The sequence below is a fragment of the Mercenaria mercenaria genome, chromosome 13, assembly GCF_021730395.1.
Source record: "Mercenaria mercenaria strain notata chromosome 13, MADL_Memer_1, whole genome shotgun sequence".
Classification (NCBI taxonomy): Eukaryota; Metazoa; Mollusca; class Bivalvia; order Venerida; family Veneridae; genus Mercenaria; species Mercenaria mercenaria.
The window spans coordinates 29142599-29160834 of record NC_069373.1 but is presented as its reverse complement, the minus strand read 5'-3'; the positions used below and the strand labels follow the sequence as shown (position 1 = coordinate 29160834).

The 18236-nt window shown below is 35.1% G+C and overlaps 1 protein-coding gene across 1 annotated transcript; it reads left to right on the top strand.

Moving 5' to 3' along the window:
* Positions 1–279: 279 nt before the first annotated feature.
* On the top strand, positions 280–882 carry LOC123530459 (uncharacterized). The gene has a single exon (XM_045311235.2). It carries the CDS (start codon positions 280–282, stop codon positions 880–882), a length of 603 nt encoding a protein of 200 aa, XP_045167170.2.
* The last annotated feature ends 17354 nt before the right edge of the window (positions 883–18236 follow it).

Below are 18236 nucleotides of genomic sequence, written 5' to 3'. Positions count from 1 at the left end.
AAATTCAATTACTTAAGGGGAAACTTACTGGTGAAGCAAGAGCCGCAATAGCAGGTCTAACTCTTTCAAATAAAAAATTATCAAGTTGCAATCAAAATCTTACAAGACAGATTCGGTGACAAACAAGAAATCATCGACCTTCATTACAAAGGGCTTTTAAACCTTACCTCACCTACAGGCACTACAGAAAGTCTAAGCCTTTTCGTGGACAAAGTTGAACGTCATCTAAGAAGCCTAGAAGTACTTCATAAAAATCTGGATCAACACGTGTTTATTTCAATGATTCGGAGTAAACTTCTAAATGATGTTCTCCTTCAGCTTGAAATGTTGAAAGGTACTGATAAGGCTTGGACAATTATCAATTTGCGTGATCTGTTGCGACAGTACCTAGTGTCAAGAGAGAAATCTGAAAAGAATAAAGTGATTAACCCATCTGGAAGTGGGGACGCATATAGATTCCAAGTTCAAAGAACACGAAACAACGTCAATAGTTACAAAGGTACTGCAGCATCAAATCAAACCACTGGAGCTTTGATAACAAGTGAAATAAAAGGAGCAAACTCACAAAATAGTAAAAAGTGTAGATTTTGTGAAAGAGATCATTGGACTGAAGAATGTCGAAGATATATAACCATGAATGAAAGAATTGGCAGACTTAAAGGAAGTTGCTTTAAATGCTTAAAAGAAGGACATTATTCCAATGATTGTAAAAGTAGAAGGACTTGTGTTTATTGCAAACAAGTTAATGTCCTCCATAGAAGTTTGTGCCCGAAAAAGTTCCAAAAGTCGGCAATCAATGAAAGCGTAAATGTGTCTGAAGAACACAAGAAACCTCTCACCTGTCTCCGCATCAGACGAAAATGCTGTTCTATCATCAAATGAGATAGTGTTAATGCAAACAGCACGCACACAAGTCAGATCCACCTCTGATCAAAGGAAAGAGGAAGTAAGGATTCTACTGGACTCACAGAGGACTTATATAACACAGAGCTTGGCTGAATCATTAAAGCTCTGAAAAGAAAATGAACAATAAATTCGACATTTGGTAGTGATAAGCCGAAAATAATTAAAACCATGTCAACAAAATTGAATGTCCGACTTAAAGATGGACAGGAAATGATAATCACTGCAAACATTCTGCCCAATATAAGCATTCAAAGAAAACCAGTGAAGATTTCAGACAGGAAAGGTTTTGATTCCTTAGTTAAAAACCTCGAGTTGGCTGATACAATGCCAAAAGATATTCAAACTGGTACTGTGGAGCTCCTTATTGGAAATGATTACTATCTGGACCTAATACTCGGACATAAGATAGATGTACAAGAAGGTTTATATCTTCTTTCTTCCAAACTTGGTTGGATACTGACAGGAAGAACAGGCGATTTCGACAAAGATATGCACGATGCTAGCATGCTTAAACTGACTTATGGCAACAACATCAACAAAACAGAGGTATTTTCAAATGTAGATGAATTGGTTCTTACTAAACCAAATCTTGAGGACTTTTGGAATATCGAATCCATTGGTATAAAGAAAGATGTATCAAGTTCAGAAAACGAACAAGCAATGCAAAACTTCAGAGACACGTTGATATTTAGAGACAAAAGATATTTTGTTACATGACCATGGAGAGACGGAGATCCAAATATTCCAAACAATCGCCAACTTGCATTGGGACGCCTGAAATCACTGGTTTCTAGACTCGAAAGTAAACCGGACGTATTGAAGAAGTATGACACTGTTATTAGGGAGCAGCTTGAGAAAGGAATCATAGAAAAAGTTGAAACGTTTCAGCAGGATGGTATACTTCACTATTTGCCCCATCATGCTGTGAACAAGGTAGACAAATCGACCACAAGTTGAGGATAGTCTGTGACGCATCAGCAAAGACAAACTGTGAGAACAACAGTCTTAACGGATGTTTGTATAGAGGACCTGTATTCCTAAATGATTAATGTGGAATTCTACTGCGATTCAGGATTCATCAAGTAGCTATAGTGTCTGACATCGAAAAGGCCTTTCTCCAGATAGGCTTACAAGAAAGTCAAAGAGATGTAACACGCTTCTTGTGGGTGAAGGATATAGATAATCCAGCAGTCAGTAACACAGAATCAGATACAAGAATATCGCTTCTGCAGAGTTCCCTTTGGCATAATTTCCAGCCCCTTCCTTCTAAGTGCGACAATTGAATGTCATCAAGATTGTTATGAAAGCAAATTGGCAACACAACTAAAACAAGATATCTACATGGACAATGTTGTTACTGGGATCGATTATATTGAAGAAGGCAGAAAACTATACGAGACATCCAAACAAATGTTTAATGAGGCAAACATGAACTTACGAGAATGGGATTCAAATAGCAAACAGATGAGTGAGAGTATACCACTTGAAGACAAAAACAAAAGGAAAAAAGATAAAAGTATTAGGACTCATATGGAATAAAGAGAAGGATACAATTCTCGTTCAACAAGTAAAACCATCGTGTGTCCAAAGTGTAACTAAACGCATTGTTAAACAAATCTCAAGTGTTTTTTGACCCACTAGGATTGTATTCGCCCGTGTTGTTGAAAGGAAAATTACTATTTCAAATCTTCTGGAAAAAACACGTTGAGTGGGATCAAACCTTAGATCCTGAAGATCAAAGGACATGGGTGTCGATTCAAGAAGATGCAACCGCAATACCTTGTCATGAAATGCCAAGATGTATGGTGTAAGGAAAAGGGAATAAATGTAAAAATGTGATCATCTGCTTTTGTGACGCCTCCGGCAAAGCTTATGCTACAGTGATCTACTTAATGCAAATTGGAGAAACGGAGCAAACACCTGAGTTAATATTTGCAAAGTCGCATCTTGCTCCTGTAACTGGCATCAGTATTCCTCGGTTAGAACTAATGGCAGTGTTGATTGGAGTACGATGTGTCGGATTTAATTTTAACAATTAAGATTACCAATACACGCTGTGTATTTGTTTACGGACTCACAATGTACCTTGAAATGGATATTGTCAACAAGATCGTTGTCAGTGTTTGTCAACAACAGAGTGCGCGAAATTAGAACTCATGCGGACATACGTTTCATTATATTCAATCCAAAGAAAATCTGGCTGATCTAGCAAGTCGTAGCTGCACGTTGGAAAAGTTACTACAAAGCGAACTTTGGTGGCATGGACCACCATGGTTATCCTGGGATATGTCAGAATGGCCGGTTAACACTGAAGATGAAACAGAAGATGAAAATGTTACACAGCAAATTGAGAGTGAAATTAAGCCAAAGATAAATGTTGAAGAAGCCAGTGTATCGACAGAAGCCAGTAATGTCAATTGTGACATTTTCCCAAAAGTTGCACCGTTTGCAATTGATTGCATGCGTTATTCATCTTTGATGAAACTTCTGAGAGTAACTGCCCTAGTGACACGTTTCGTGAAAAAGCTGAAAAAAGAAAGAGAGGGTCAATGAGTCATATTTGCCATCAGAAGAGTTGGAAGAAGCTGAAAAGTTGTGGTTGTCGCACGTTCAACATAAACATTTCAGCGATGTGTTGGAATCCATTAGAGAAAATAAGAGAAACAACTTAAAGGTTCAACTCGGAATATACAAAGACGATGATGGATTACTACGGGGCAAAAGTCGTCTAGAAAACGCTGGTTTAACGGAATCTGCGATATTTCCGTTGCTCCTTCCACGTAATGACAGATTTACGGAGATGGTCATAGAAAAGGACAAACAAATGCTTCACACAGGTGTTTCACAAACGTTAAGCAAGGTCAGGCAAAAATACTGGATTCTTCATGGAAGAGCTACAGTTCGAAAAGTGTTAAAAATGTGCCTAGTATGTCGTAATATAGAAGGTGGATCATAAAAAATGCCTCCAATGGCGGCGCTACCACAAGCAAGGGTATCGGAGAGTACACCATTTACCTAAATAGGCCTAGATTACTTAGGACCACTTTTCATTAAGGAACAGGAAACTGAGAAAATATGGGTGTGTTTGTTTACATGCATGGTGACCCGGGCTGTGCACTTGAAAATGGTCCAAAATATGTCAGCGGTGGCGTTCTTGAATTGTTTAAGGCGATTCATTGCTTCTAGAGGAACATCAAGTCAAATAGTTTGTGACAATGCTATGCATTTTAAATCAGCATGCCAGACGACAGATTTGGTATGGAGGAGTGCAATTAAAAGTGAAGATGTTCAGAATTATTGTTCAAGTGTTGGGATAAAATGGAGATTCATCATTGAAATTGCTCCTTGGATGGGCGGATTTTACGAACGGTTGGTTGGTTTGATAAAGAGATCCTTACGGAAATCAATTGGGATAAAGATGCTGAGCAGAGATCAACTATACACTGTCTTAAAAGAGGCTGAAGCGGTTGTGAATTGTCGACCTCAAGTATATGTTTGGGATGATATAATATCTACCATAACATTGACGGCAGCTCATTTTAACTGTCTTAACCAGAAAACAGGCATTCCGGAATCTGTTATGTCTGAAGATGACCCAGGTTTTAGATTAGTGAAAGCTCCGCTGATAGATCATTACAAATTTGGAAAAAGGGACAGAAATTACTAAATTCCTTCCGAAGGATATGGCGTGATGAATACTTATCCAGTCTTCGTGAAAGAACGCAGACTCTATTGAAACAAGGAAAGAATCAAACAAAGTTTGAACCTAATATTGGAGATGTAGTGTCTATTAAAGATAATGTCCACGCGGTAGTTGAAGGCTTGGAAAAATTACTGATTTCATCAAAAGTGCAGACGGTTGTGTTCTATCTGCAAAAGTTCAAACCGCATCTGGAAGAGAGTTAAAAAGCCCGTTGTGTTTGTTATATCCGTTAGAAATAAGAAACTCACCACTTCCTGAAAATACAAAGTCTATAGATTATGAATTAAAAGATGGCGCAAAACTGTCCAGACAAGCAGCGACAGCAGCAAGGGAGCGTATTAAACGTTGTTCGAATGAGATGTAGTTCTTTATCAAATAAAGGATTAACTTTTACGTTCTGTGGGGAGTGTCGCGCTTTAGCAGATATTCACTGGTTAGAAAGTACATTATATTCAAATGTTTAAACATTTTTTAATCATAAAACAGCTAACTTGTGTGGTAATCTAACTGAAAGACAATACGACAAGAAAGCGCGAAATTTGGAGCAAAGATATTAAGCGGAAAAGCACGTGATTAAAATGCGCGAAAATCGGAGCAAAGGCAATGAAGCAATCAAAAGTTGGAGCATAGAAAAAGAACGGAATCAATTCCAAGAAAAGCACGTGCAAAGTGTGAAATAGTCCACTTTTGTTAATCCGCTTATTTTCTAGCAGTTTATTGAAACAGATAGACGTATATTACAGCATTACTTTTAGTGACAAATAAGCATTCTTTGAAATTGAATATTTTAAATAAAACGGATCTCTTCTTTATACGCGCAGCAAAATGTTTGTTTGTGATACATGCAACAGATCTTTTACACTTAAGAGAAACTTAACACGGCATATTATGGAGAAACATAGTGACACTTTGGGGTGTTTTCAATGTCCAATAAAAACATGTCATTCACAGTGTATCAGGCGGAACTATTTAAGACTACATCTCATGAAAGTGAATGAATATGAATCAGACTTAGCGAGGCAAACATCGTATGATACTCGTCGGTCATATCAAAAACATACGCCAAAATGTGGAGCTACAGCGTGCAGTAGTAATGCAAGAGAAATGACATCAAGTACAAACATTGAAATTCAATAGCCTGCAGTTGCTCTTAACATGTACGAAGATATAAGCAGTAACGAAGAGACAATACAGTGGAAAAAAGGGACAATCTATAATGATTTAGAGGATATTAGTGACACTAATTTGGAGCCTTTAGAGGAAATATCAATTGATGAATTACAAGTTAGTGCGAATGAAAGCAAACGTGACAGTAGATTTATAATAGATTTTAACACGCAGTACCAAGACATCATAGATAACCACGAAGATATGGACAATTTTGATCTACCTTTGAATGAAGGAGCTGATAAAAATGATTATTATGTTGAGTGCTAAAGATGACGAGGATGTAAAAGATGAAATGGAAAACGTTCAGATTGAAAAAGATGAATATGGGAAGAATAGTGAACAAGTTTTAGAATGTAGTGAAATTGCATAGTTAGAAAGTGAAAAGGAAAATGATCTACACTGTGTTGAAAGTGAGTTTGGTGATTTTGTTGAAAACAATGTGTACAATGGAAAAATAGATGAAGTAGAAGTGCGGACGAGAACAGGGTACAAATATACCACCTATCGTGACGGAGAGCCTGTCTTCAGTACTGTTACCTATGAGGATGAATATCACAAATATACAATGAAAAACTGATAAAAAAATACAAACTTTCTCAAAAATGCAATGTATATTATGTTTTGAAAATATCATTTGGGTAATGGTAACGTAAAGTTTGTGTTTATATAAACAATCATGTCTTAAGAGTTATTTCAGTTGAAATAAATCGTTAATATTTTGTCTTGTATAAGAAAGCTTTTAATGATTTGTATAAAACTTGTGTAAGACCAAATGTTGATATTTGAAAGAGTTCAGATTCTTCAATTATAGTTTTTGTTATGTAAATGTTAATACAGACAGTATTATGCTACAGACGTATAGTAATGTGATTGTCTCATGTGTAAAACAATTTCAGCTTGTTTGTATCACGCTGTATGAGGTATTACAGTTGTCGGCCGGAGTGTCGTGAATATCACGATTAGTGAAATTTATGATTCTTTGCTTTTCTCCTTTTGTGTTTATTCTATGTATTGCTCCAAATAATTGTTATGTAAGTTGTTTACTGTGACTTGCTCTGTTTTGTCTTTTGGTGGGAATTTATACACTTGGCATGAAAATTTGTTTTTTAGTATTACTCCAAATTTCGTGATATTTACTTTTCATGCTTTTTATGTTTTTGGCGGGAAATTACAGTATAAAAATGTTTTGTGTAACATGCTTTTGGTCAGTTAAAAAGTAGTTGTTTTATTTTGGATGTAAAAGTATCAGAAAAAGTTATAAAATATTGGATTAAAAATAGTGAAAATTAAAAGTGTTGGAATTTAAAGTTGTGTTTATTTTCCTTCGATTCCGATGTGGCAAAAATGAAAAGTTTTAAGGAAAAGCTGCCACATGTGGGACGGAGGTATTTCTATCAATGTATTGTTTTAACATACATGTATTTATAGACAGCTGCTTTTGCTTGCGCCTCCCAGTAGTGTTTATCATGTAATTCAGATCACTTGTCTTCTTGTCAACAGTATAAGGACCATACTATCTAGCTTGTATTGGTTTACCAGGGATAGGTAAAGGTGCCAAAACTCTATCACTTTGTTTAAAAGTTCTTCCTTCGGCACAATGATCATATCTTGGTTTCATTTTATTTTGAGCTGATTGCAAATTTTAACGTGCCAATTCACAAGCTTTTTGTTAAATAATACCCACAGTCACAGGACAGGTAACCAAGTCTGAGGGTAAATAAACATTATGGAGTGGTACAGAAACAAAACCACACTCCTCCCCTTTAATAAGTTCATTAGTACTAGAAGAAGTCTTCTCAGAAAAAGGCAGGACATCTGCACGAATAAGAGACTGAGAAGCTACAGTATCCCTTAGGATTTAATAGAAGTAGACTGGGTAGAATCACTGATAAGTGATATAGAACCATTCCATATAAATGGCTCATAAATTGCCATGATAGAATCAGAATTGGTGTCCTTAACAGTATTAATATCAATACAAGGCTGGGGTTTAGACTTCAAAAAGGTAAGGCCTGTAGGTCAAAGTGGCGATCGAAGAAGCTGAAGTCGTAAGGGTCGCGGCCACCAAGCCAGTTGCAAAATGAGGCTGCGTACACGTCAACTCTGAAATCACACGCGACATTTGAAAACACACGCGACATTTAATTGTGAGAAGCAAACGATATCGAATATACAACATGTTAATTCTTAAACACCAAAGCGATGTACAGGTATTCATTTAAAGGTATTGATTGACTTTTTGCCACTTTAATATATTTGAAACCATTTCGCATTTTATCTTTTGATATTTCTTCCATACAACGCCAGTCGACTCCTTGCGTTAGTTCACATGAAAGCTCTAAGGAAGGGTAGGTTGTTGTGTAAATGATACTTACTCCCACCAGTAAAGTAACCGATCAATCAAAAATTGGTCCTTGGAAATATGTAAAACATTGAGCGCTGTGATGAAAAGCAAGGAACCATTAAACCCTACCTCGTCGTGGAGTTTGCAGATCTCAGTTCTTCAGCAGGGAAGGGAAGGTATGATTGGTGTACTTACTTATAATGTTCAAGTAGGGTATCGATTATAGAGTCGGTCTCTATTCTACCCTAGAGCTTCGATGTTTACTCACCTCATTGTACTCCATGTAAATCTGTGTTTCTGTGTCTCGTCATCAATAATTGTAAGACACTCTTGAATGTTTCATGTCATTCTGTAAACACTGTGTATGTTTTCAAATTACTCGGTTACCTACTCTGCTTCGTGGCCCCAAATACTGTTTATAATTAAGGATCACGTAATTGCGTAATCTTGTCAAAATACGTATAATATGACACAGGGAAGTGCCAACGCCTTTAATATGTTGAGCAATATAATAGGTCCGATCGCTAAGGTAACTATGTCTTAGACAGCCTGACAAGCTATGTTGGATGTCCTTTGTTAAATCGTTAAGCTGGTGAGACCTTTATCTTAAATATAAATATTTCCTCCGGCTGCTTCCCTTAAATGACTCGTGTATCAATGATTCGTATATGATTTAAATTGTGATCTCAATAATTTCAGGGATCAGGCAAATCACTTAATGTTTTAAACAAACAACATGTAACTAATGATATACAGCTCAAACTCCTATAGGCTGGAGGTTTTTTTTTCTTGCTGTTGAAATTACCGTCAAACGATGTCTTTGATCTACAACATACGAGATTTTCAGCCTATGCCTTCTTAACTGAAGCTGCAACTCAACTCCTTGATGCTAAGCGCCTGTATGCTTTATATATAGGTATAGCCACGATGCCTTGGTTGTACTTTGCCAATAACACTGAACCTCACATGTAAGCTGGAAAACTTCTACAGTCTCAGTAGATAACCAAACTATGCGTCTTTGTCTCAGATTTCCGATGCTCAGCTTATATAGCATTAATTTTCCCACCATAAAAGTATAACTTCTATGTACTAGCCCTTAATCTCAAAACCTAGTCTCTTCTTTAGTCTATAAAAGTCAAACGTTTTCTTTAGATAATTTTCCATCTTGACAGTGTAACTTATCAAGGTAAAGGGATATAATATCCATTGAATCCTCAGTGTGTCTTAGTCAATTGCTGGATACAGAATTATTTCATTTTCGTCCGTTCGCATGCTGACACCCTAACAGAAGTGTACTTTGATTGGTGCTAGAAGTTATTTCTGATTGGTCTAAATTTGTATATAGTTTTACGACCGAGCACTTCCTCTAACAAATGGTTGCTTCCCTTTAACTATTGTATATAATATAATACGTGAACCTAGATTCCATCTTCGGCAGTAACTAACCTAAATCTAAACCGTATTATTAATAGCAATGCAACTATAATAAGTGTGGGAAGGGAGTCGAGCACTATCTGCTTATGTATTACGTTATCGAAACGTATGAATAGCCATCGCTTTGATATTAGAAATTTCTCAGATTCAAGTTACTACGTTGCAGCGCATTTCAATGGCCCATCACATTCAATTGGCGATTTTTCGTTTGTACCATTTGACATTGTTAATGACGAATTTGGTCGTTTGTGTAAAGAAACTTTTTGGATACATAAATTAAAAACCATGTATCCAAAGGGACTCAATGCAAATTATTATATGACATGTAGTTCTCAAATCATTCATTTTATTAGTATCGTTTCATCCTTTTCGTCTTTTTCTTAATTTTCATAGGAAAGTTTGTATCATTTTGATCCGATGCATCATTACATTATATGTCAAGTTATTGCTGATTTATGTTTTGATATTTAAATTCTTTCTTATTCAAATGTACTAAATGTATATATCAGCTTTAACGTTACGTCTATTATACTGCTGTCTAGCTGTTTCTCGCAATTTTCACGTAACGTACTATGACGTTATATCCGTTGTTTATTATTATTATTCCCTGAGAAAGGCATGTAGCCGAAATGTTGGAATAAAAGTAAATTGCAAATTGTTTGGTTTTTTATCCACTACGTTATCAATACATAAGTAAATTGCAAATTCTTTGTTTTTATTATCCACTACGTTATCAATACATCAAATACAAATTATTCTGACAGATCTATCAATGGTTCGTTTAAATAACACGTAAGAACTTTTCATAACTAAATAAAACGGCTAGTAAATTTGTTTGTAGTTTCTGTTATATTTTATTATTACTTAACTGGTTATATGTATAAGGAAGGTCCTATAGCTATTTCCATAAATATGTAACGGTTTAGACTTCTATGTGGCTTTATTATTATGGGACAACGCTTGCCTCAAATGGAAATTATTTAAAATTGAATAATAAAACAACAGTTTTAAGTATTAAAACAAAATACACGTCTTTACATATACACATACATATTTGTAGAATACATCCTATCATATGTTGTGTTCCACAGTTTTTAAAGTTCGTTTTTATCAGTGTATCAAAATACTATTTCATTAGGATGGATTTGATGTAAACGAGGCTGTAAGTCGAAGCTTTTTTCACTCTGTTTCATAGTAGGTACACTCGTAGAGTTCTTTCACAATCAATTTTTCAATCTTATGATGACATAGAAAAATAGTTTAACAATAAAAAGAAACATGTACCGGGTATTTAATGGTCATTACATCAAGCAAACATTTGTATCATCTAGATGTCGAAGAAGTTTTTTAAGTTTATGGGAAAATGTAAAAAAATCAAGAAATGTTTTAAGTTTCATAGTGGGAACACTTGTTACGAGAGTTAACAAAACACATATGTTGCAACATCTAGCAGTTGTTGTTTTGTTTTTTTTGTATTTTTTTTTTTTTTTTTTTTACAACAATACAGTTGTTGATATTGTATTTTATAAATAATACATAAAATACTGAAAACCATAAAAGATGAACCGCCGTACAATTTCAAAAGTCATCATATCAGCATATAGCTAGACAGAAAATAGACTTGTCCATGTTTATGCTTTACTTGGTTACTTTTCTATTCCTTACATTCATTGTTATTATAATCATTTAAGTAAAAAATGCATTCAAGTAAATGACTAATTCTTGCATGTAAATTACATTGATACAATGGTAAATTAATATTCTAATATTCTTTGTCCCAATTTTTCATTTCTGTGTCCCATTTTCTAATTTGTTTGTATGGAAAAGATGATCAATAATGTAAAACATAACATTTTGTCACAAAAATTCCGGCATGCACAATGGATTTTATATATTTTGTTAATGCTGCAGTTTTATTTTTCTACGCCGTATTTCTTTCTCTAGGTCCTAATTTGCAGAAACAGTAAATTTCATAATACACTTTACAAGTGTTTCATCAACTCTCATTATTCGCATTTATTTATTCATTCAGAAAGTATTTTCGTACTTTCAAACATGTATAACATCATTTAGAAGTTATATTAGGAACCTTGTCTCGTGCGCATTGAAAAGTTATTGTCTGAAAAATAAAATTTAGAAGGGTAACAGTGATATTAGTATCCAGCTACATAGAAATTTTAACAAAGAAGGAAGCAGAAATACTGGTTCCCTTTTGAGACAGAGGGCGCTTCAATGGTCTATTCCAGAAAATATCCGCACCCCTATGGAAGGCATTTCAACCCCCAAATACCCCCTTGGACACACCCTTAAAGTGCCCCCTTGAATAAGCATAAGTGGGGGAAACACCCCCTTGACAAAGTGATTTGACACAGTGTACCCCCTGGACAACCTATGGAAGGCATTTTACAGAAAAAATATCCCCCGCCTCCATAGACAAGCTATCGTGAAAGACACCCCCCCCCCACCACAAGCCGTCTCAAAAGACCCCCTCCCCCGGACAGACACCCCTTGGACAACCCATGGAAGGCATTTTTCCTCACAACCCCCCCCCCCCCCCCCCCCCCCCCCAACGCTTTGTACAAGCTGTCTCCAGAGATCCCACGTCCTTGGACAGACCTATGGAAAGCTTTTTTTCTGGAAAATACCCTGGGAAAGCTTTTTTCTGGAAAATACCCTGGACAAGTCGTCTCAAAAGACCCCCTGGACAACTTATGGAAGGCATTTTTTCTTAATTAACTTATATTACAAAGTCCTGTATACGTTTTCTATAAAAAAGGAATAAGAAAGTGTACACGGAATATTGGAAGTTAAACAATCACATTTACGAGTTATTTCAAAATAAGTAAAATGCACTTTACAAGTAAGAATTTTAATGTCCAATTGTTATAATTTACACAACAAGAGTGTTTTTTATAAGAACAATTTACAAAAGGGGGCATATAGTTAAGAAATTGGGACATAGAATAACTAATGACTGTAATGTTATTTACATGCAAGAATAAGTCATTTACATGAATGTATTTTTTACTTAAATGCCCTTCCATATGTTAGAGACTTCTAGATAGACAGGTTTCTTATTTAGGAGCCTTTGATATGTGTTTAAACTGCAAATTGGTGACAGATGAATGCATAGATAAAGTTATCGTTTTATTTCAAAGTGGAGTATCAGCTAATTAATAAAACATAATGAAAAACCTTTACTGTTAATGGTTTAATCAATATCCAAACATTCGACAAATATAAGAAAAAAAAAAACAATTATGTATAGTACGATTTAGCAAGAAACTGACATATTCATAACAAATAAAATTTGCAGCGGTATGATGAACAATGTCATCATAGGCCTTTTTAACGAAGCTTCTAACTAGAAAAGGTAATGAAATAAATTCTGTTAGTTCAGAAAATCACACGCATACTTTATAACGTTTGTTTCTAGTTATAGCTAGCATGCATTTTAGTGACTAAATTAAGACTAAAACGAAGGTAAATGTACGCTTTATTTTTCTTATTTTAGTAAGGCCTATATTTCTATAATTTATGAATTAATGTACACATCTCAGTCCTCCAATGTAAGAGGGGTACTATGACAGGGCATAAATATTTATAAATTCGAACGTTTGAGATAAAAACTTGGAATTCTGAGATTTTTAACTTGAAATTTTGACTTATCACTCGGAATTTCGAGTTATCTAAATACTTTGAAACATTTAGACTTATCAAGTATTACTGTTTGCGCAGGATTATTGTCCTGGTCAAGGGCAGGTACATTGTATAGCTCATGGGTAGTCCTAGACTCATAAGTGTTCGCTCTTCAAACTTATCACTATTGTAATTGTTTGAGTCAAATAGAGATATTAAACATCAACCTATAGTAATGTCTTTTGCTATCCGAAGATCGTATACTTCATAGAAAGTGACACGGACCGATCCTAACCACCGGAACATCCTTTGCATATAATTGGGTACATATATGATGATTTTACCCCTAGCACATTAAAGAACCTGGGAGAAATTGGAATTGGAGTGACTTCTGTATCTTAAACTACCCCAACTGAATTAACTACCAGTTTTTGGGAGAAGTTGACCATATGGGTTGCTGGTGGCGGCGATACACAGATATAATTCTGTATAAACTTATTGAATGGCTTGCATAAGGACCGAGATAAAATAGTTTTGCAAGTCACTCAAATAGTGTAGACTAAAAGGTGTAGGGAAAGATCGTTCCATTAATGAAAACGTAAACAAGCATGTCAACAACATGAAAAGTAAGACATGTATAGATTTAAATGTTGATATGTTGTTATATTGCTGCTACAGAAATGTGGTTAATTTCAGATTTTCTTATTGCTGAAAACAGAAGTTATGTGATATATGGTAGCATGCATAACCTCGGCTTTGATACGAAGAACAAGTATTCAGATTTTTCTTATTTAGTTCTACACTTGTGAGTTCAAAGTATTCCATGTATAAACATGCAACTATTTTGTAAATGAAGGAGCACGATTACGATTACTTAATACCAAATGCACGGAGTTTACAAGCCAAGGTTTTAATAATATATCGTAGTAAAAACAGCGTAATCATTCCTAGTGGAAATATGCTAGATAAAGTCAAAGTAAACATCAAAAGCGTAGCAAAGAGTTGTATTATTTTCGAAGATGAATTATCATTATGCTTTTAACACATGTTTGATGTCATGGGAGTGAAATAACGCGATAACATAAATTTGATAGTACACTATTTAAATAAAGCTATGACGTTGAATGTCGCTTTAATTATAGGAGCGTTGACCCAATTCACTTGGTCTGTAATAGGTTAAGAAAGAAGTTTTGATGTTTCAAGAAGAAAAGCTTACATATGATAAAAAGAATAATACATTTGTGTCTTTCCACATTGAAATTATTAAACTCGTTGAAAAAAAAGATAAAATGCTCGACAGAGCCTCGTATTTCTCATTTTATTAAACTCGTTTAATAATGTAGTGGATAAAAAACCAAACACTCAGTCAATTTACAATTTACTTATATTCCAACGTTTCGGCTACATGCCTTCTTCAGGGAATAATAATAATCTCGTTTAATAAATTTTATATGAAAAAAAAACACCCATGTAATATCCTTTATTTATACTGCACTTAATATTGTTATTGCTAGGTAGACTTTGAATATACATCTTTACTGATATTGGTCAGTATGAAGTTACTTAGATCGGACACAACTACAGAAATAAACAAGTCCGTTTGCTGTTAGATTGCAGGTTTATTTAAGTAAAAACTAAGCAGGAACAGTTAAGCAACGGGTTAGCAGCAATAAATAAATAAATATATACTCATTTTACAATATGCACGAAAATGTGATGACTATGCGTTTTATCCTATGTTAACATTTATTTATTACATGAACCGTTTAAATCCCAGCCTCCAGTAAGTTGTAATAACTGTTAGTTTCGTAACAAAAATAGCAATATGTGTGGATCCAAAGAAAAAAATACTTTGTTTAAAGAATAACTGCGGATCAAAAGGTAAAATACATGAGTTATCAAAACAAACCAAGTGAGACAATCTTTTGTATAAACTTGATTTGGTTAAGCTTCTTTTAGATATATCCTATATCAGCAGCTTAAGGCCAGATATTTAAAAGCAATATTTCTGTTAAAACAGTTTTTCTGTTTTAATCGCGCTTTAGCGAGTAAAAGGCGCATGTTATACATGCAGTATAGTCAATTGGTCGCTCAATTATTACCTCATCTGAGCACGAAGTTGTCAACAGTGAATTTTGTGGTCAGTCGTTTTGCTAGGGCTTTGATATTTGTAGTAGTCCTTTAAATTACCCCCTGGGGCTAAAACTGGCCCGCCCCAAAGGCACATGGTTTAAATAGACTTGTACCTTTTTACAAAAAATATTGTCTTAAACTATAAGGCCCATAGCTTAGATGTTTAGTATGTGACATGATCTAGTGGATCTCCATCAGGATTGTTCAAATCATGACCCTGGGGTCAATCTATGTCATGACATGGGAGTCCCTTGTTTTACATTAACTTATATAGGAAAAATCTTTAAAAATATTCTAGTCCAGAACCATAAGGGTCAGATATTTGGTATTTATTATTGTCTAGTGGTGAGCTATCAGGTTTGTTCAAATCAAGACCCTTGGATTGAAAATGATTGTGCCACAGGACTAACAGTTTTTTTACATTGACTTATATAGGGAAACACCTTTAAAAATTCTAAAACCATAAGGCCCAGAACTTAAATGTTTGTTATGTGGCACGCTCTAACGGTTCTCTACATAGATTGTTCAAATCATGACCCTGGGGTCAGTTTAGGCCACGCCCGGATGGTCCATTGTTTTTGAAGCAAGGGCCACAATTATAATGTTTGATACAGGTTTCAATATTCATCTTGGGTAGTCTTAGTCGTGACCTTATGACCTTTTTTTTTGGTCTTGAAATTACAGCATAGAAATTTAAACCTTATGTAATTTTTATACAGATTTCAATACTCATCTTGAATAGTCTTAACCATGACCTTGTGACCTACTTTCTTATTTTAGGAGGTACAGCATAGAAATTTGGACATGTATAACTTCTGATACAGATTTTAATACTCGTATTTAATATGCTTAACCCTGACGTACTGGGTTACTTTCTCGCTTTTGAAGTTATAGCAAAGAGATTTTGACCACAATTATAATGTTTGATACAGATTTCAATACATATCTTGAATTGTCTTAATCTTGACCTTCTGACCTACTCTCTTGTTTCTAAAGATACAACAAATTTGGATCACGTGTATAGCTTTTGATACAGGTTTCGATACTATGCTTTTATATTCTAAACCTTGACCTACTGACCTACTTTCTCGTTTCTGAAGCTACAGTAAAGCGATTTGGACCACTTGTATAATTCTTTAACACATTTCAATAGTTATCTTGAATAATCTTCACCATGACCTACTTACCTAGTTTTTTTTTTGTTTTTGAAGCTTTAGCAAAGAAATTTGTTCAATTGTTTAGTTTTGAATGGTTTTTGGTTAAAACTTTTGCTGGTCGAGCATAAGTATTGAAATACTTGCGGTATATTTGTAGGTCACATAACTTTGATAAAGCTTGCTAAAAAGCGGTGCAAATTTATGTCTATGGAGAGAATGTGTGCTGTGTTTGTTTGATTTAGGTGTAAACAGCACATTACGATACCGACGTTTTTGTATATGCATGTATAGTGAATATTAATTTCTAATATCACCCTATCTAATTCATACATAAAAATTCATTACAAAAAGTCTGGAGGCATGCAGCTTTTATACAATGTCATTTTAAAAAATGTATCATGTAGTGATGTAACGATAAGCAAAATGTACAGCTTCTTCACAAAGGTTCAGCGTAATAAACATCTGTTTCACAAACGGAGAGGAACGTCGATCAAACGATGTCTCTAGAGGAAAAAAACCTTTTCTTCATAACAGGTCAAGAACGCTGATCATTTGATGTCTCTAGACAGATTAAACACTTACTTCACTAAGAGTCAGGAACGCTGATCAACTGATGTCTATAGACAGAAAAAAAAAACTTCTACTTTACAAAGGGTCAGGAACGCTGATCAACTGATGTCTCTAGACAGAATAAACTTCTACTTCACAAAGAGTCAGGAACGCTGATCAACTGATGTCTCTAGACAGAATAAACTTGTACTTCACAAAGGGTAAGGAACGCTGATCAACTGATGTCTCCAGACAGAATAAACTTCTACTTCACAAAGAGTCAGAAACGCTGATCAACTGATGTCTCTAGACAGAAAAAAACTTCTACTTCACAAAAGGGTCAGGAACGCTGATCAACTGATGTCTCTAGACAGAATAAACTTCTACTTCACAAAGAGTCAGGAACGCTGATCAACTGATGTCTCTAGACAGAATAAGCTTCTACTTCACAAAGAGTCAGGAACGCTGATCAACTGCTGTCTCTAGACAGAATAAACTTCTACTTCACAAAGTGTCAGGAACGCTGATCAACTGATATCTCTAGACAGAATAAACTTCTACTTCTTAAAGAGTCAGGAACGCTGATCAACTGATGTCTCTAGACAGAATAAACTTGTACTTCATGAAGGTTCACGAACGCTGATCAACTGATGTCTCTAGATAGAATAAACGTCTATTTCACAAAGGACCAGGAACGCTGATCAACTGATGTCTGTAGACAGAATACACCTCTACTTCAAAAAGGGTCAAGTAATCGTTATAAGTATGTATACTCTTTAAGAACTTAAAACTTCTACTTCACAGTTGTCAGGAACGCTGATCAACTGATGCCTCTAGACAGAATAAACCTTTACTTCGTTAAGTGTTAGGAATGCCGATCAGCTGATGTCTCTAGACAGAATAAACTTCTACTTCACAAAGGGTCAGGAACGCTGATCAACTGCTGTCTCTAGACAGAATAAACCTCTACTTCACAAAGGGTCAAGTAATTGTTATAAGTATGTATAATCTTTAAGAACTTTCCTGTCACAGGTTGCGTGCACGTTACCTTAGTCGGCGGAGAAGGCGATGCTGGGGGTCCGACAAAGGTTGCACAATCTGTGCCGACATTGTTGTCGGAATCCTGTCTTGTTGACAATATCAGCAAGCGTAAGTTCGAGTTTCTTTCGTCTAAACAGAAAACAATACTGAATCTATTTTA